This window comes from Macaca mulatta, chromosome 3, assembly GCF_049350105.2.
Source record: "Macaca mulatta isolate MMU2019108-1 chromosome 3, T2T-MMU8v2.0, whole genome shotgun sequence".
NCBI classification, from domain to species: Eukaryota; Metazoa; Chordata; class Mammalia; order Primates; family Cercopithecidae; genus Macaca; species Macaca mulatta.
The window spans coordinates 33189397-33210498 of record NC_133408.1 but is presented as its reverse complement, the minus strand read 5'-3'; the positions used below and the strand labels follow the sequence as shown (position 1 = coordinate 33210498).

Here is a 21102-nt window from a genome sequence, read left to right as displayed (position 1 = left end):
CACAGTTTTTTTTTTCTTTTAATTAGCCTGGTATGGTAGCATGTATCTGTAGATTGAGGTAGGAGGAGTTCAAGGCTACAGTGAGCTGTAATCATGTCACTGCACTCCAGCCTGGGCAACACAGTGAGATCCCATCTTAAAAAAAAAACTCAAAGAAGTTATGTACTAGTTACAATGAAGAAAACTTCAACATTCTTGACAAAAAGCTCTCACATAGTTTGATGACATGTTTCTGTTTCTGTTATTGTATCAATTTATCAACTTATCACTGTAGAGGGCAGTGTAATTTACAAAACACTTTTGCCTACTCTAAGTTATTTTTGCTCACAACACACCTCTTAGATACATAAAGGGGGTATCATCATTATTAATTTAAATATTACAGAAAAAGAAACAGAGATATTAAATGACTTCTGAAGAGCTTGCAGGAAGTTAACGGCAGAACCAGAACTCAAGTCCAAGTTATCTGAACTAAAAAATGATGCTCTTTTTATTTATACTGTCAAAGTAATATATATGTAACAAAGCTCAAATTATCATTCCTGGAAGTGCTCCCCAGCTGGGGAAGGAGATGAAAGAGAAGTCTGTTACTCTATGTATTTCTAGTGTATCTGAAAAATTTATCTACGGTATAAAATAAACCCATTTCAAGAATTTCATCCACCTAAAATAAAGAAATTTTGCAGAATGCACATAAAAGTATGTGTACACTAAGGATAAATTATGCTACTTAATTCCTTTTAAGGTATTCATGCTCTCCTCTTATTAAGAAGAGATAGCACTTAGATTGAGCTCACAGCAAAGTTTAGATTGAAGTGTGAATGAATCATATTAGTATGGACAAACCAATTGGTGTTTTTCTTTACTCACATCTAGGACCATAATTAACTATAGGCTGTCAGTTATTGGCAAGCGTAGAAAACCTCATGGGGATGTTTCTTTGTAAAGAAAAATTTATTTCTATGCAAATATGATGTCTATGTTCAAGAGTTATAGTTCCTCCTTTGAGACTTAAAACTTTCTGCCTCAGAGAGGACTTTACAGATTCTAATATTTTAGCCCCTTTTAAGTGTCTACCCTCAAACAAAGCATCAAGCCTGCTACTAAAAATACTTTTTTCTTGCTGCTCTGGGAATGTGTGTTCTTCCATCTAAAAAACAAATTTTGTTTGTAATGGTATAATTCACCATGACTGAAATATCTGGTCTACCTTGTGATCATCTGTCTGTTTAGTCTTGTGAACTGTTAGACTGGGTCCTTCTGCCTTTAACAAAAGGGAATCAAATCATAGGTTGGATGGTATCAGCTAGGTAGACTGAGAAGTTCTCCTGAAGCTCTAGAAAGTTGCTAGGCATGGAAACCCTTTACTGCATCCTTCCTATTATCCTTGAAACTTGTAAATTTGCAACTTTAGCCTTTACAGGTATATACCTGCACATTCCAGGAAAGCCCACAGGTCATCAAGCAAAGACTCAATTTCATTTTGGATAAGACCCTTGATGGAAATAATAGTATTTCAATTTTCATGGGTAACTGGGGAATTCCTACTGTGTCCTATAAGAGCTCCACAAAAACTCACCTCAGGCAGCAGCAGCAGTGGTACCCTGGCATGGTATTGTAGGGAAGTTGAAAGGCTATCCTGAGTCAAACTGTGTTGTGTTTATTTCCTTCTACTGCTCTCTCCCACAATGGTTACTAGGTTATGGATATCCTTTCCCCAAGACTTGAACTTAGACATCAGATCATTCCATATACATAACTAAGGAGCTTAGTATGGGGAACAGTGCATTTTTTATTCTCCAGTTGAGCTTACTCTGATTTAATAGCATAGAAGGGATCAAGAGAAGGGCTGAAGACTTTAAATGTTAAATAATAATATAAATACTCCATAATATATCATAATTACTAGTTAACATTGGTTTAGTGTTAACAATATAGAACATTCATACTTTATGTCCTTTGACTTTTAGCACTTTGTGATACTAGAAAGGAATAATTTAGCATCTATGAATTCTTTTAGCACAAAACCTTCTGTTTGTGCCATTGTAACTGACCCCTCTCCTTGAGTGTGAGCAGGATTATGAAAATGATGGATTTCACACTCATGATTATGTTACCCTTATATGATAGGGGGGACTTTGCAGATCCAATTAGGGTACTGAGTTATTTGATTTTGAATTAACTGAAAGGGAGATTATCTTGGTGGGTGTGACAAATCAGGTAGGATCCCTTAAAATAAAGATTAAAGCCTGAGTGAGCTTTTTCCTGCTCATCCTGAAAGAGCAAACTGCTGTATTGTAGAGAGGGCTCTGGCTGGTGGAATCTAGAGGCTGAGAATGGCCTCCAGTTGACATCCAGCAAGAAAATGGGGTCCTCAGTCCTACAACCACAAGGAACTGAATTCTGCCAACAGCCAGTGAACTCAGAAGAGAACCTGAGCCTCTGTTGAGATCACTGCTTGCTTAGAATTCAACTGAGCCATGCCCACAATTATGACCTATAGAAACTGAGCTAACAATACATTTGTGTTGTTTCATGCCTCTGAGTTTGAGGTAATGTGTTACACAGCAATAGAAAATGAATACAGAGGATAAGAAGAGGGAATTCAGGAGAGAATATCACTGGGAGAAAGGTCTCTGGTTACTCATAGCAACCAACTTAAAAAGTGCTAGACATTTCCGGGGCATCATGGCAGATGGGAGGCAGGACCAGGTTGCAGCTCCAACTCGAGCAGACAAAGGAGTGTGTGGACACTCACATCATGAACTTTTGCTTCAGAACGATTGCAGAAATAACTCAGGAAACCTGGGAGGACTCACAGACCCCCTGAAGGAAGTGGATTCCTCCTTCAGTAAACAGGAGACAACCCAAATACTGTGCTGGTATCCACAGTTGAGAGGCCCACAGACAGTTAACATCACAAGACTCTGTGCAGACAACCCTTAGTACCAGTCTAGAGCCTGGTAGACTTGTTGGGTGGCTAGCTGTAGAAGAGAGGTAACAATCATTACAGATCGCTCTCAGGAAGCCTCATCCATAGGAAAAGGGGGAGAGTACTACATCAAGGGAACACCCCGTGGGACAAAAGAATCTGAACAACAGCCTTCAGCCCTAGACCTTCCCTCTGACAGAGTCTACCCAAATGAGAAGGAGCCAGAACACCAACTCTGATAACATGACAAAACAAGGTTCTTTAATACCATCAAAAAGTCACACTAGCTCACCAGCAATGGACCCAAACCAAGAAGAAATCCCTGATTTACCTTAAAAAGAATCCAGGAGGTTAGTTATTAAACTAACCAGGAGGCACCAGAGAAAGGTGAAGCGCAATGTAAGGAAATCCAAAAAATGATACAAGAAGTGAAGGGAGAAATATTCAAGGATAGATAGCATAAACAAAAAACAATCAAAACTTCAGGAAACAATGGACACACTTATAGAAATGCAAAATGCTCTGGAAAGTTCCAGCAATAGAATCGAATAAGTAGAAGAAAGAAATTCAGAGCTCGAAGGCAAGGTCTTTGAATTAATCCAAACCAACAAAGACAAAGAAAAAAGAATAAGAAAATGTGAACAAAGCCTCCAAGAAGTCTAGGATTATATTAAATGACCAAACATAAGAATAATCAGTGTTCCTGAGGAAGAAGAGAAATCTAAAAGTTAGGAAAACATACTTGAAGGAATAATCAAGGAAAACTTCCCTGGCCTTGCTAGAGATCTAGACATCCAAATACAAGAAACACGAAAAGCACCTAGGAAGTTCATTGCAAAAGGATTATTGCCTAGGCACATTTTCATCAGATTATCTAAAGTTGAGACAAAGGAAAGAATCTTAAGAGCAATGAGACAAAAGGATCAGGTAACCCATAAAGGAAAACCTGTCAGATTAACAGCAGATTTCTCAGCAGAAACCCAACAAACTAGAAGGGATTGGGACCCTATCTTCAGCCTCCTCAAACAAAACAATTATTAGCTAAGAATTTTGTATCCAGCGATATCAAACTTCATATATGAAGGAAAGATACAGTATTTTTCAGACAAACAAATGTTGAGAGAATTCGTCACTACCAAGCCACTAAAAGGAGCTCTAAATCTTCAAACAAATCCTGGAAACACATCGAAACAGAACCTCTTTGAAGCATAAATCTCACAGGACCTATAAAACAAAAGTACAATTTAAAATGCACACACACACACACAAAATGTATGCAGGCAACAAAGAGCATGATGAATGGAATAGTACCTCACATCTCAATACTAACATTGAATTAAATAGCCTAAATTATCCACTTGAAAGTTACAGAATTGCAGAATGGATAGGATTTCACAAACCAACTATCTGCTGCCTTCAAGAGACTCATCTAACACATAAGGACTCACATGAACTTAAGGTACAGGGGTAGAAAAAGACATTTCATGCAAATGGACACCAAAAGTGAGCAGGAATAGCTATTGTCATATCAGACAAAACAAACTTTAAAGTAACAGAAGTTAAAAACGACAAAGAGGGACATTATACAATGATAAAAAGGCCTTGTCTAGCAGGAAAATATCACAATCCTAAACATGTATGCACCTAAGACTAGAGCTCCCAAATTTGAAAAACAATTACTAATAGGACTAAGAAATGAGATAGACAGCAGCATACTAATAGTGGGGGGACTTCAATACTCCAATGACAGCACTAGACAGGTGATCAAGACAGAAAGTCAACAAAGAAACAATGGACTTAAATTATACCCTGGAACAAGTAGACTTAACAGATATATACAGAACATTCTGTCCAACAACCTCAGAATATACATTGTATTCAACAACACATGGAACTTTCTCTAAGATAGACCCATATGATAGGCCATAAAATGAGTCTCAATAAATATAAAACAATTTAAATTTATCAAGCACTCTTTCAGTCTACAGTGGAATAAAACTGGAAATTAACTCCAAAAAGAACCTTCAAAACCATGCAAATACATGATCCTTGGGTAAAAAATGAAATCAAGATGGAAATTAAAAAAATTATTTGAACCGAACAACAATAGTGACATGACCTACCAAAACCTCTGGGACACAGCAAAGGTGGTGCTAAGAGGAAAGCTCATAGCCCTAAACACCTACATCAAAAAGTCTGAAATAGTCCAAACGGACAATCTAAGGTGACACTTCAAGGAAAGAGAGAAACAAGAACAAACCAAACTCAAAAACAGCAGAAGAAAGGAAATAACCAAGATCAGAGCAGAACTAAATAAAATTGAAACAAAAACAATACAAAAGATAAATGAAACAAAAAGCTGTTTTTTGAAAAGATAAACAAAATTAATAGACCATTAGTAAGAATTCAAATAAGCTCAATAAGAAATGAAACAGGGAATATTACAACTGACACTACAGAAATACAAAAGATCATTCAAGGTTACTATGAACACCTTTACATGCATAAAGTAGAAAACCTGGAAAACATGGATAAATTCCTGGAAAGATACAACCCTCCTAGCTTAAATCAGGAAAAATTAGATACCCAGAACAGACCAATAACAACCAATGATATTGAAATGGCAATTTAAAAATTACCAATAATAAAAAACTTGAGAACCAGACTGATTCAGAGCAGAATTCTATCAGACATTCAAAGAAGAATTGGTACCAATCCTATTGACACTATCCCACCAGACATAGAAAGAAGGAACCTTCCCTACATCATTCTATGAAGCCAGTATCACCCTAATACCAAAACCAGGAAAGAGGATAACCAAAAAACAAAACTACAGACCAATATCCCTGATTAACATAGATGCTAAAATTCTTAACAAAATACTAGCTAACTGAATTCAGCAACATATCAAAAAGATAATCCACCATGATCAAGTGAGTTTAATACCAGGGATGCTGGGATGCTTTAACATATGCACGTTAATAAATGTGATACACCACATGAACAGAATTAAAAACAAAAATCACATGACCATCTCAATAGGTGCAGAAAAAGCATTAGACAAAATCCACCATTTCTTCATGATTAAAACTCTCAGCAAAATAGGCATACAAGGGACATACCTCAATACAATAAAAGCTATCTATGACAAACCCACAGTCAACATAATACTGAATGGCAACAAGGTGAAAGCATTCCTTTTGAGAACTGGAACAAGATAAGGATGCCCACTCTCACCATTGCTCTTCAACACAGTACTGGAAGTCCTAGCCAGAGCAATCAAAAAAGAGAAAGAAATAAAGGGCATCTAAATCACTAAAGAGGAAGTCAAACTGTCACTGTTTTCTGATGATATGATCATTTACCTAGAAAACCATGAAGACTCTTCCAGGAAGGTCCTAGAACTGATAAAAGAATTCAGCAAAGTTTCTGGATACAAAATTAATGTACACAAATCAGTAGCTCTTTTATACCCCAACAGCGATCAAGCTAAGAATCAAATCAATAATTCAACCCCTTTTACAATAGCTGCAAAAGCAAAACAAAACAAAGCAAAACAAAAAAACAACTTTGGAATATACCTAACTAAGGAGGTGAAAACCTCCACAAAGAAAACTACAAAGCACGGCTGAAATAAATCAGAGATGGCACAAACAAATGGAAACATGTTGTATGCTCATGGATAGGTAAATCAATATTGTGAAAAGGACCATACTGCCAAAAGCAATCTACAAATTCAACAGATTTCCCATCAAAATACCACTATCGTTCTTCACAGAATTAGAGAAAACAATTCTAAAATTCATATGGAACCAAAAACGAGACTGCATAGCCAAAGCAAGCTTGAGCAAAAAGAACAAATCTGGAGGCATCACATTACCTAATTTCAAACTATACTATAGGCTATAGTCACCAAACCAGCATGGTACTACTACAAAAATAGGCACATAGACCAATGGAACAGAAAAGAGAACCCAGAAATAAATCCAAATACTTAACAGCCAACTGACTTTTGAAAAAGCAAACAAAAACATAAAGTGGGGAAAGGATACCCTTTTCAACAAATAGTGCTGGGATAATTGGCTAGCCATATGTAGGAGAATGAAACTGGATCCTCAACTCTCACCTTTTACAAAAATCAACTCAAGATGGATTAAGGACTTAAATCTAAGATCTGAAACTATAAAAATTCCAGAAGATAACATTGGAAAAACCTTTCTAGACATTGGCTTAGGCAAGGATTTCATGACCAAGGACCCAAAAGCAAATGCAATAAAAACAAACAAAAATTGCTGAGACTTAATTAAACTAAAGAGCTTTTGCATGGTAAAAGAAACAATCAGCAGAGCAAGCAGACAACCCACAGAGTGGGAAAAAATTTTCACAATCTATACGTCCGACAAAGGACTAATATCCAAAATCTACAATGAACTCAAATCAACAAGAAAACAAACAAACAATCCCATCAAAAAGTAGGCTGAGGACATGAATAGACAAGTCTCAAAAGAAGATACACAAATGGCCAACAAACACATGAAAAAATGCTCAACATCACTAATGATCAGGGAAACGCAAATCAAAACCACAATGTGATACCACCTTACTCCTGCAAGAATGGCCATAATCAAAAAATTTAAAAATTGCAGATGTTGGCATGGATGTAGTGAAAAGGGAACACTTCTACACTGCTGGTGGGAGTGTAAACTAGTACAACCACTATGGAAAACAGTGTGGAGATTCTTTAAATAACTAAAAGTAGAACTACCATTTGATTCAGCAATCCGACTGCTAGGTATCTACGCAGAGGAAAAGAAGTCATTATACAAAAAAGATACTTTCACACACGTTTGTGGCAGCACAATTTGCAATTGCAAAAATGTGGAACCAACTCAAATGCCCATCAATCAATGAGTGGATAAAGAAACTGTGGTATAGGCTGGGCGTGATGACTCATGCCTGTAATCCCAGCATTTTGAGAGGCTGAGGTGGGTGGATCACAAGGTCAAGAGATCTAGACCATCCTGGCCAACATGCTGAAAACCCATCTCTACTAAAAATACAAAAATTAGCTGGGTTGTGGTGGCCTCCAGCTACTTGGGAGGCTGAGAGAGGAGAACTGCTTGAACCCAGGAAGCAGAGGTTGCAGTGAACCAAGATCGTGCCACTACACTCCAGCCTGGTGACAGAGCAAGACTCCATCAAAAAAGAAAAGAAAAGAAAAGAAAAGAAAAGAAAAGAAAAGAAAAGAAAACCATGGTGTACATATATATACAATGGAATATTACTCAGCTATAAAAAGGAATGAATTAATGGTATTTGCTGTGACCTAGATGGGACTGGACACTATTATTCTATGTAAAGTAACTCAGGAATGGAAAATCAAACATCATATGTTCTCACTCATAAGCAAGAGCTAAGCTATGAAGACGAAAAGGCATAGGAATGACCCAATGGACTTTGGGGACTTGGGGAAAGGATGAGAAGGTGGTGAGGGATAAAATACTACAAATAGAGTGCAGTGTATACTGCTTGGGTGATGGGTGCACCAGAGTCTCACAAATAACCACTAAAGAACTTACTCATGTAACCAAACACCACCTGTTCCCCAATAACCTATGGAAATAAAAATAAAAAAAGTACTGGAATTTCCCGGCCACGTCTGGTTCCCAAGGCCTTTGCTCTGCTGGGCTCTTGCATGACATTTGCACCTTTTCTCCCTCTCTCTTCATTATTTCTATTCCTGCAAGTATCAGGCAGAGTTGAGCACCTTCAGCAACTGTGAGGCTTTGGTTTTCAGGAAAATGGAGAGAATTCTTTCCTCCCTGATAGACTCTGAACCTGAATCATCTACATAATAACAACTTACACTAATAGCCTGAACAGACTGATAGCCCGCCTCCACCTCACATATTTTATTCAAATTCTTAGCACTGTAAGCGAGCCTCCACTTCTACTGTTGGGAAGAACACACTCACACTCTGTTCTCCCACTGCTTATACTTGCTGAAACAGATCATATAATCAGCATTTGACAAACCATTCAGAAGGGGGGATATGATGTCCTCTCACCTTGATTTTGAGGGAGTCAGTGTCATAGGGACTTGGCGTGAAATCCGTATGCACTCTGGCGCGACCGCAGAATGGTCCTGAATAGGGGCCATCGTCATCCAGTCGAAAGCTATCCCGGTTACTCGTACCATCTGAACAGCTTGTTACGCCACCTGATGAAAGCAGAAGTTCGCAGTTGTCATTGAAGACTTGTAACATTCTGGACCATCATCTGGACACAACTAAGTATTGATCATGCTGGACCGCTGGATGCCAGGCTCAGGAGGAGGTTCTAATTGACCCATCCTGGTGTCCCTCTCCCAGTTGGTCTCAGTCAGTGACGTCTGTCCTCTGAGTCATTTCTAACCTTTTTCCTGACGATCTGGCCAATCTCTCCTCTACCACCAACCCAAGTACCCTCTCACTTCATTCTCCATAATCTGACCCAGGACACAGTGTACTAAGTATTGGACACTTGCCAAAAGCATGACATTACAAAGTTCCCTGCAACTTATCACAAGACTTCTTCCCCAGAGTTCCCACTGTGTACCAAAGGCCATTCTGAGGCCATATTTTTGACATAACAGGTGGCACGTTTGCTTGTTGTATGAGTGTAAGGGAAGGAGAAAGTGTGTCTGAATGTCTGCACCACCATGTGGTTTGAAACTTCTAAACTGGGCCTTTAAAACTGTTCCAAATCCTTGTCTGCTCCTCTTATTTTTGATCTTAAACTTCAGGAAAAAGAGAAAAGAGAGCATTTTGTCACCTCCCTTGGAACAAGAATAGCTCCCAGTGGAAGTAACTCTCCTCCCCCACCCTCATACTCAGTCATCACTTCATGTCTTCCTTCAGTCTAACCTTTCGTCACTCTGTTCAATGAGGGAATAGCCCACGTTTCACTACCACGCATTGTGGAAATAAGGTAAAGCTCCTTCAAGATGCTCCATATTGTATGTGAAGTGATGTAAAACACAGATGAGTTGTATCTAATCACACAAATTAAGTGGTATATGGTAATAGTAAAATGAACCACCATCTCTTCACACCTTCCCTTCCATGACAACTCCAGACCACAGCTTTTCACAGTCCATTCTAGTGAAAATTCTCCCCACATCCAGCATCACAATACAGAGTTTTAAAACTTCCAGCAGAAATGAATACTAATGAGATCTGAATTTCATACGTGCAAAAAAATTCTTTAAATGTTTCTGTGTTAGCTTTTGTCACAAAATATCTATTCTACAGCCAATAGGAAAATAGGAATAAAACTCAGGATATTTGAAACATCTGGTCTTTGCCATACATGTTCAAATAACAGAAGCAGTTGATTTAAAAGGAAATGGAAAATAAACTTTGCAAAAACATTTAAAAGCCCTGAAAAGATTAGAGAGATGTATAACAGTTTACATATAAAAAGTCATAAGGCACCCTGCAATATCAATCGTTTCATCCAAATATTGTAGCTGGAAATGTGACTAAATCCTGAGTGATTTCCTTCTTAGAAAAAATATTGATCTTCATTAGAAAATCCTTGTTGGTTACTTATGGATCCCGTTTTGTCACCTAATAGTGATAGTCCTATCATTTATTATTTGCATATTGCTTCACTCTTTACTCGTTCATGCTGGGTTAAGATCTAAAAAGTAAATGTCAGTAAAGTAAATTGATGCAAATGTGCTACATTTTTCAGAGTACTTCAGGAAAAAAGGAAAGTGGTGGGGGGAGAAAGACAGGGACAGAAGGAAGAGGGAGGGAGAAAGAAAGAGACAGAGAACAGAACAGAAAATAAATTTCATTTATCTGAATACTTCAAGTCATTTTTAAATATTTCAGCTCAAGATAAAGCTGGCTCCCTCCAACAAGGATTTTTATTTTAAAGATGCATATTTAATCTCCTAATATGACTTTTTTGAGGCATATCCCCAAGAGCCCCTTTGACTACAGTGTTAAAAGTGTTAACACAGTATATACCTGTGTCAAATATATTATGTATTATTTAAACACCAGCAACTCTATATAGATTTACTATATCTTACATTTTTACCATTTCTCTTATCAAGTAGCTGGAACCTTGTTGCTAATTTAACTTGTTGTTTTTTAATTGATTTAACCCGGACCTCACACCCAGGATCTCATCCCTGATTCATTAGCCTTACTTGATGAGCTCTGTCCACTGTAGAGACTATCCATGGAGTCACTGGCTTTGAGGGACACCTTCTCTGTGTGGGTCCCAATCACAGGGTCACTGTTTCTATATGGGTGGGCATTCTCTCCATCTTCCTCATCCTTCAGAAAACATATCAGAGGTTAGGTACAGAGAGAAGATTTCCACAGAGATGTTCATTGTGTATATTGATTTAACAGGCAAGACATATTTTAGCAATAAAATACTTAAGGATACATAAGGATAAAATACGAAAGTAGTTAATCTTCAGTTCAATTTCTAGCAAAACCTTTTACAATATACTTGGAAATATTATTCAGATGACACATTCTTTTTGTAGAATTCAGTTGAAATTATAATGGCTCATTTTTACAAACTAGGATGAATATCATATCAATATTATTTAATCAAAAGTGTTAGATTTATTGACATCTATGGTTTATCTTTTAAAGCACTTTTGCTTCTTCATGTTGTCCTTATCCTTTATTTAACACCATTACTAATCCATTGAGATCTGATCCTACAAGCTTAAACTCTGCATAGTTGTTTCATGTCAGTTATTTGCACCCTACCAGATCACTAGATATGAATAAAACATGTGCATTTTGCAATTCTAAAGCAAAGCTTATCTAAGAAGCTTTACAAATCTAATACCGTGCTTGCCACCTAGTCAAGTGAGAAGCAAATCTTGCATAAAATTAGAAAAGACAGACAATTTCAAAACAAATTATATTTTCTTGAAAACATCTCCAATGTTTTCCATATTTCAATAGTTTGGATTAAACTTATGAATTTCTTAATATTCATCAGAATGTAATTCAACATTTTTTATTTGTGAGCATTTCTAAACATTGATAAAACTTCAGAAATACATATGATATACACTCAGTTTGATTCTCCACTTTTATCCATTTCTTTATTCATTCAGTCATTCAACACAATTTTATGGAACACCTCCTAGGTACTGGGCAATGTTCTGGGAACCAGGGATTTCCATGGTAAACAAGATAACAGAGTGCTTGCTATAATGAAGGATATTCTATTGTGTTAGCTGTGTGTGTGTGTGTGCGCGCGTGCGTGTGTGTGTGTCTGTGTAGAGTATTTGGGGAGGTGTGTATAAACACAATAAGACAATTTCAGAGAATAGTAAGTGTTATGAAAGACATAAAACTGGGTGATGTGAGAGAATTTGTTGCTGAGGTTAGGGTTACAGGTTGGCTGATTTAAATGGAATATCCTACAAAGACCTCTGCCATACAGTAACATATGCCCTGAATTATTGACCTAAATGATAAGAAAATGTAACTTATGTGAAGCTTTGGAGACAGTTTTCCAAGCAAAAGGAACAGCGAGAGCAAAATAATTGAACTCAGAATTATCTTGGGTTGTGCAGGGGAAAACAGCAAGGCTAATGTAGTGAGACAAAGGAGAATATTAGAGTGTGAGTTTAGAGAAGCAGACTGGAGCCACATCAAGAAAAGCTTCATAGACCATGTGTGGTGGCCATGGAAATGTGCCACTTAGATCTCTTGCTGCGGGGTCCCTTCTTTACTGACAGCCCCAGGACTACCCCTCTGTATCCATCACTCCGTTGGCACTAAAGCCATGCTCCCTGTTAGTAACTGAAAAAGCAGGGGTATGGTTTGAGCCCATTCTAGTGGAATGTGGGGTTCCTGTAATGGAAAACTTTAGTATAACAATCCCCCATCAATCTGACCAAAGCTTTCTCAGAATTCTGCTGAAGTATGAGACTCTCTCTACCTGATTCTTCTTCCTTTTCCTTATCCTTTTATAGATGTCAGGTGTGCATTGCAGTCTAAAGGCTTTCTCTTAAGCCTTCCTAGCATTTCTTCCCATAAATCTGTCTGTGGTGTTTCTACTCCTTTCTTGGGATCTGCTTCTCAGAGGACTAGAATGAACACAGCAAGTAAAGGGGTACACTATGAAGACACTGAAATTTTAACCATGACCTGATTTCCACTTGTCAGAAATATTTCTGGATTTCATACGGAGAATAAATTTTATGGGGGAAAGAATAAAAAGAATGGAAAGCAGTTACGGGATTATTATAATAATCCAGGAAAGAAAGGTTGGCGACTTAGTCTAAAGCAGGAATAGTTTACATGGAGAAATTAGGGAGTTTATATATACTTGGTAATACAATTCAGATAATTTACTGATGAATTAGTGTGAAAAGTGAGAAAAAGAAGGAATTTAGGGTGATTCTTAGTTTTTCTTTTCTTTCTTCCTCTTTTTTATATTTTTGCTTTTATTTATTTTGAAGATCAGTGTTGTCTGCTGCCACTGGGAATACTGGATGAGAAAACCATTTTTTTGGTAAAAGTGTAGAGAATCAATATATTAGCTTTGGATCTATTAGGTTTTGGATGTCTACTGGACAGCTAAATGAGGATATCAAAGAAACAATTGATTGTATTAATACGGCAGATAAGTGAAGAGGTCATAGCTAGAGATACAGTTGTGAAAAACGAAGTCATGAGAGCAGATGAGCTGACTTAAGGGGAGAGTGTAGATTCAGTGGTGCATCCAGGAACAAGCCTCAGGAAGATCAGATGTTTCGAGGGATGAGAAAGAAAGCAGAGTCAAGAAAGGAAGCTATGAGGAAAAAGAAATGTCAGAAGCATGCCCAGTCAAAAACAAGAGAAGTGGATGTTTTATATGTAAGAAAATCAGCACTTGAGTCAAATACAGTTGAAAAGTAGTAAGGAGAAAGAAAAGTGACCATTGGACTTGGCAACACAGAGGTCACAACTGATGGTGACAGCTATTTTAATGGAGTACTGGGGACAAGCCCTATTGAAGTGGGTTGAAAAAGAGAATGGACATAAGACATAAAAATCAATAACGTAGAATTGAGAGCCCATAAGTAAACCCACTTATTTATGATCCATATATTTATGACAATATATTTGTGGTCAACTGATTTTAACAAGAGTGCCAAGACAATCAAATAGGGAAAGAATAGTCTTTTCAACAAATGCTTTTAGGACAACTGTATATCTACATGCAAAAGAATGAAGGTGGACTCTTCCTACATACTATACAGTAAAATTATCTTGAAATAAATCATACACCAAAATTTAAGAGATTATTGGCCTCTTAGAAAAAAAATAGGAATAAATCTTCATTACATTAAGTTAGACAATGGTTTCTTAAATATGTTACCAAAGCACAAGTGACCAGAAAAAAGATAATTGGACTACAATAAAATTAGAAACATTTGTGCTACAAACAATACCATCAAGAAAATAAAAACACAGTCCACAGAATTGGAGAAAATACATTATATTGCAAGTCATATATCTGATAAAATCTTGCATCCGGAATATATAAAAAACATTTAAAACTCAACAATAAAAAGATAAATAACCCAATTAAAAATGAACAATGGATTTGAAAAACACTTCTCCACAAAGATAGATAAATGACTAAAAAGCACATGAAAAGATTCTCGACATTGTTAGTCATCAGGGAAATGTAAAGTACAACCAAATATAAATCAAAATCACAATGAGATTCCACCTCACATCCACTAGGATGCGTAGTACTAAAAAGACAGACAATAACAAGTGTTGACAACAATGTAGAGAAATTGAAATCCTCATACATTGCTGGTGGGAATGTAAAATGATGCAGCTGCTTAAAAGACAATTTGCCAGTTTCTCTATTAGACATGGAGTTACCATATATCCAAGAGAAATGAAAAAATATTTCTGCACAAAAAATTGAACAGAAGTATCTGTAGCAGTGTTATTCATAATAGCCAAAAAGTGAAAGCAACCCAAGTGATCACTAAGTGATAAATGGATAAATTAAATGTGGTCCATCTATGAAAGGAGAAATATTATTTGGCAATAAAAAGGAATGACATACTGTCACTTGCTACAAAAATAAGGACATGTTGTTCTTCACATTGCTCTTCACATCACATTCTAGATGCATGATTTTTTTTTTTTTTTTTTTTTTGAGACACAGTCTTGCTCTGTTGCCAGGCTGGGGTACAGTGGCGCAATCTCGGCTCACTGCAACCTCTGCCTCTGGGTTCAAGTGATTCTCCTTCCTCAGCCTCCCGAGTAGCTAGGGCTACAGGCGTGCACCACCATGCCCAGCTAATTTTTGTATTTTCAGTAGTGACGGGGTTTCACCATGTTGGCCAGGCTTGTTTTGAACTCCTGACCTCAGGTGATCTTCCCGCCTCAGCCTCCCAAAGTGCTGGGATTACAGGCATGAGCCACCACACCCGGCCAATGCATGATCTTTCTGAGTGTCAGTTTCTTCTGTTAAAATGAAAGTAATACTTCCTTCCAGCCAACTTCTGGGCATAATGACTGAGGAAGAAAACAAATGCTTAAGTACTTCATGAAGTACCAAGCACTTCTATACTCTAGCTGAATAGTTTAAGAAAGTTTTAGTAGAAAAATACAAATGATTATCAGAGAATATTTACCTTTTCCTCAGAAAGGGCTTTGATGTACTTTTTACCAACTTTTTTCTTCATTGTCCATGAAATAGCTCTCATTTTTTTACCCAAACCTCCTCCATTATTTGAAGCTTTACTTGGTTCTCCACCTTCATTTGTGGGATCTCCTTCATGTACCTAGTTTAGAATTTTTACAAAAGACAAAATAATAAAGGAATAAAAAATACTGATCTGAAATCATTGTTACAGAGAACATTCTGAGTCTGTGGACTTCGCATACATTCTGTGCAGCAGCCTCCAAAATTTCTAAAAATCTGGACATAACCCATATTTTTAAAGTTGTCCAGGCCTGGTTGCTTGAGTTACAAACTCAGAAAGTAAAACTTGTGATGTTAAAGGACTTGAGCCTCACATCTGCAACTCTTTTAGAGAATTTCGGCTATTTTTTAAATAGCTGTATTGACCAATCATTTTATTCCCTCTTCTTGAGATGAACAAATAAGATTAAATACTAGGTATAAGGAGTTCTTATGTCTACATAGGTGAAAAATATTTTATTGGAAGCTTTAGATAGGCTGGAGCATCTATCCGTGTTGAATAGACCTTAAAATACCCTCTTGCTTCTCATAGAAATTGAGATGATTGTGGTTAAAGAAGTTTTCGTGTTAATTAAATCCACTGAGAAATGCTAGAGTTTGTTTTCATCTTAGCGTGCACATTTCCCATATTGTCAAGCAATAGTATATATGAACTAGTTCCAGCCATTAGTACAGAAATCTTCATGTAATTCACATGCTAGATTAATCAAACATCTTATTTGGTTGGACTGCTTTGGTCTTTGCTTAGGAATGCTGTTAAACCAATGACTCAGAATAAAACACACTGTTCACAGCCACAAGACTCTATATATCATAACATAAAATAATGTTCTGTCAATATCATTCATATATTATGTGATATATATTACATTATATAGAATCTATATGAAATAAAATATCCTCACCACCCACCTTGCCCCTCGCTACTTCTCAAGTCTCCCTTACTCACTAGAGCAGTGGTTCTCAAAATATGATCCCTGGACCAGCAGCATCAGCATCACTTGGGAGCAGTTTGTGCCTTAGCAAGCTCTTCAAGTGATTCCGATACTCACTAAAGTTTGAAAACAACTGTAATAAAGTATTGCCATGCTAGCCCCCTTGCAGTTTCTCTATCGGGTTCTCACCAAGTTTGTATTTGCTTTCGCCATTGGCTTCCCCTAACTATCCAAGAATTTCTTCCTTCAGTCATCCAGGTATCTACTCACATGGCATATAATAGGAGAGCAATTTTCTGATTGATCACCCTCCACACTTCCATATGTCCTGTTTATTGGCCCCGATTAATGATTCCTCTAAGCAGTTAACATTACCCGATAATATGTTGGTTCATTTCATTATTGTCTGCATCTCCCACTATGATGCATGTTCCATGAGACTTGAGACTTGAGACTTGATCTGTTTTCTTTGAGTGTCTAGAGTACTTCCAGGCACATAGCTATCACTTGATATTGTTTCAGTAAATGAAACTTCTCATGTAGAACATTGCAGATTTTTTTTTTTTCTTGGAGGATATGTTTGGGTTACAAGTCCTAAAATACCTTATATTTGCAAGAAAGGAAACTTGAAGGACATCTAGTTTAACACTGTCCACAATTCCTGATAGGTGGACAGGTAGTCAAGTCATTCACTGAATATAAAAAATGATGGGAAACTTCCCTTTAGTGAACTTGAATATTTTAATGCAAAAGTTTAACCACATAGTTAACATCATTATTAATCAATATTATATTTTGCTTCATATCTTACCCCAAATTGCCTATGATAAATATGAATGGACAGCCAATTTAAACCCTCATTGCACTTTATTAATTTCTACATTCAAGGTTATAAAGGCAAAGATTCTTTGCTTAATTCAAAAACCCTGAATAAAATATAATTTGGAAGCACTTTAAAACTTTAGAGTTAGCCTTTTTCTTCTCTCTTCTTAAACTTTCTCTGTCTTCATTGTAAATTTGTTTTTCTAACATAAATAAGAAATATATTATTTAATTACTACTGGTGTTACCCTAGAATTTCTAAGCTTCAGAAAGATGTACTATGAATATTTTTTCTGGTTTTTCTAGCATTATTTACAGAAGCTACAAAGAAACTACGTTTATGTCTTTTGAATGTTCACATTTTTCTATGCCTTTCTCCATAGACTGAATTAAATTTCTGTTTAAATATTACTTATGGTTTTGTTGTTGTCTTTTTAAGATTTGTCTTCCCCTATAAGCTCCAGGCATGAAGTAAGGATTTTATTGTGTTATTGCAACAGTACTTCCTGAGTGTCTAACGGAAAATCTGTCATAGAGTGGGTATTTTTTGAATGAATGCTGGATTTTTGAAAAATATGCACACTATTTTATTAGGTTCACTAAATTCTTTCACAAATTACTAGGCCACCATTATTAACCAATGAACCTGAATGAACATGAGCTATCTTGTATAGGTTAATACCAGAATTATAAACTAAACAGCAGTGGAATATATGTATGATTGTGGAGAATTAAAAATGTATACAAGATGCCAACTGAAAATAAAATTATATACAGTTTCTCTCTCTTTCCATATATATATACACACACACAAACACATGTATGTGGCTAGAGAGATTTACATGTATATATTACATTTATTACTCACCATTATGTAAATGTTGATTGACTATATAATTACGTACAAGTTTACTCATAAATGTGAATATATACATAATAAATTAATAAAAGGAATCATTATTAATATTACAATATTTTAAAATATTGCAGGTAAATATATTTGAAAATAAGCATAAGATCTAAAAACCTATTGATCTAAAAAGAATATATTACCTGTGAGGTTGCTGAATCAGGTTCAATGGTAAACAGTATTTTCAGTTTTCTTAGTAGACACCCCTTCTCTGTACTATTTTATTAGCTGTTGTTGTACCTGTCATTAATCACTGAGCAAATGTGGCCCCTACTTTATGAGACAATATGGCAAACTTTGGAGTCAGAGAAGAGGTTGAGTTCTGCCTTTGTCATTTACTCACTCTGTAATTTAGAAGTAATTTTATTTGATGAAGCAAGCATATTTCTGCAATGGCAAAATAGATATACTAATAGTTCCTATGTTATAGACAGGTAAATTGTTATAAAGTTAGCATTGTGCTTATTTCATCATGAGTGCTCAATTAAATGTACATATTATTGAAATTATTATGCAAACTTATTTTCTATAGGAAGCTTTTCTTAAGCTACAATTAAAATGTCTGTAGTTTACAAATGTGTAAGTAGCGCTCACCAATGGGATATTTCAGTGTACACTGAAGTGTGAGAGTCCAGTTGAGCAGCCGTATGCTCTCCTTCACAAATGTACAGTTGGGCCGCTTAATCTTATCTTGTTCTAATTTAAAGCAATTACAACTGACATAAACTTTTACATATATCTATCAAGTAATGTGTATAAACACGGTGTGTGTGTGTGTGTGTGTGTGTGTGTGTACGTATATGTATACACACATTGTTTTATAGTAGAAATACTCAGGAAATTTGGAATTGTCAGTGTCACTTTGAATTCTATCTTTTCGGATTCATGTTTTGCTTTCCCAAACATCTGTTAGGCTTCTTAAAATAGGATTTTACTTTTAATGCCCAGCATGGTACTGGGTACTGATAGAGACAGGAAACAGCCAAGAGTCCTTTGCGAAACCTCGTCTTCAAGCCTGAAACAGCTTGAAGGATGAAAAACCAGACTGCTGATCCTGGATGAAGCTCACCCTTTCCCCACTGATTCTCTCTTAATAATGCCCACCTGTGCACTGGGGAAGGGGTGGAGCTATGGGAAGTTCACGTGATTTGCTGCCTGGGGGAGCCTGGCGTCTTTTGTTGCTATGTGGTGTCCTGGGATTCAATCTGTAAAGGGCCTGCTAGCAGGACTCTCGCTTTGCTGGGAGTTCCTCTTTTTTTTCTTTTTTTCCTTTTCACGCAATAAACCCTGCCTTACTCACCCTACAATGTGTGTGTGCCCCTAAATTTTCCTGGTCGTGTGACAAGAACCCATTGCTTTCTACAACGGTACTAAATAATGGTTTGTTCACTTATCACAAAAATACATGCAAGGCTACAATTTTAAAATGTATTTATTTTTCTTATTTTACTTTGCAAAAGTGACATTGTCTTCATAATATTTCATAATGTGTTTGCATAACATTCATAAAAATGGAATAAACTACTAACCTCAGTTGAATCATCTGCTTTTGATAAAGAATGATTCCGAAAACGATCGAAATTCCCAAAACTGCTGCTTCGCTATAAAATAGAAAAGAAAAAGGAAACTTAGAGCTTGCTATTTTCACTGCCCAAACTGATAAGTATATTAGATTATAGTTTAATAAGCACCATCTCTTGCAAATACAGGCTTTAAGAAGCTCTTCTCTCTGGAATATCCAAAGGCTGTGAAGGTATACCTATTAACATTTTTATATTTACAGTTGATAAAACGTCTTCCTATGTTTTATGTTATAATGTTAAGTAAGCACCTCGGAGAAAATCTTGGTTAAATTATTTTAAATTTTTGATTTTAATTTCGTTCTTCGAAGCGGCAGCTGAAGAATCCATGAATTCTAAACCTAAAGCTTCTTGAAATGAGCTAACCACAAACTTAACAGCATGTAGTACTAACCAACTAACCAATAAACAAATAACAACAACAAAACACACAAACAAAAAGCAAGCATCTGAGTAGATCCATCATTATGCCTCACAAAGATCAAGTTTGTTCACACACTGGGGCCTGTGGGGTGGAGGGCGGGGAGAGGGAGTGCATCAGGAAAAATAGCTAATGCATGATGGGCTTAATACCTAGGTTATGGGTTGACAGGTGCAGCAAACCACCATGGCACATGTTTACTTACGTAACAAACCTGTACATCCTGCACATGTACCCCGAAACTTAAAATAAAAATGAAAATAAAAGATCAAGTTTATTAAAAAAAAAAAAAAGAACATAAGTGCATTTTCTATTACCAACTCTTGATCATTTGAAATTCTCTGCTGGATATCAGAAAAAGAAGGCACACACATAGACTTATTAATAAATTGAACGCAGCTTTTAGGTATGCACAGTCCAAGGTTGGGAGTAAAATGGAATTTTTCCACATTTAACATAGAATTACAATGAGACCTCTGGGTCAGTTTCATTCACTGTTTTGAGAAAAATCTCAGTATGTTAATAGAAGATGTTGCCTTGAATACCTTTTGCTAACAAAGCTGAATCTTTATTATGCAACTCATTCTAGGCAGGTAATTATAAATAATTTCTGATAGGTGACAAAATAAATGAATCCCTTAAACACGTTTTAAAATTCTTTAGAGTCATTGAGTCAAAAAATTGATATTTTCTCACTATCTAATTCTATGCATTGTTTGGGATGGTGGATATCTGATGCTGTGTTCTTTGTG

At 36.4% G+C, this 21102-nt stretch overlaps 1 protein-coding gene across 2 annotated transcripts in view; it reads right to left on the bottom strand.

The window, feature by feature from the left end:
* Positions 1 to 21102, bottom strand: part of SAMSN1 (SAM domain, SH3 domain and nuclear localization signals 1) — a 168035-nt gene that overhangs the window by 16315 nt on the left and 130618 nt on the right. For both annotated transcript variants that reach the window (XM_015133115.3, XM_001082905.4), the window contains 4 exons: positions 19879 to 19950; positions 15612 to 15761; positions 11136 to 11265; positions 9001 to 9152 (listed from right to left, as the gene is read on the bottom strand). In XM_015133115.3, the coding sequence (XP_014988601.3) occupies positions 9001 to 9152; positions 11136 to 11265; positions 15612 to 15761; positions 19879 to 19950 (504 nt within the window). The remainder of the gene's footprint in view (positions 1 to 9000; positions 9153 to 11135; positions 11266 to 15611; positions 15762 to 19878; positions 19951 to 21102) is intronic.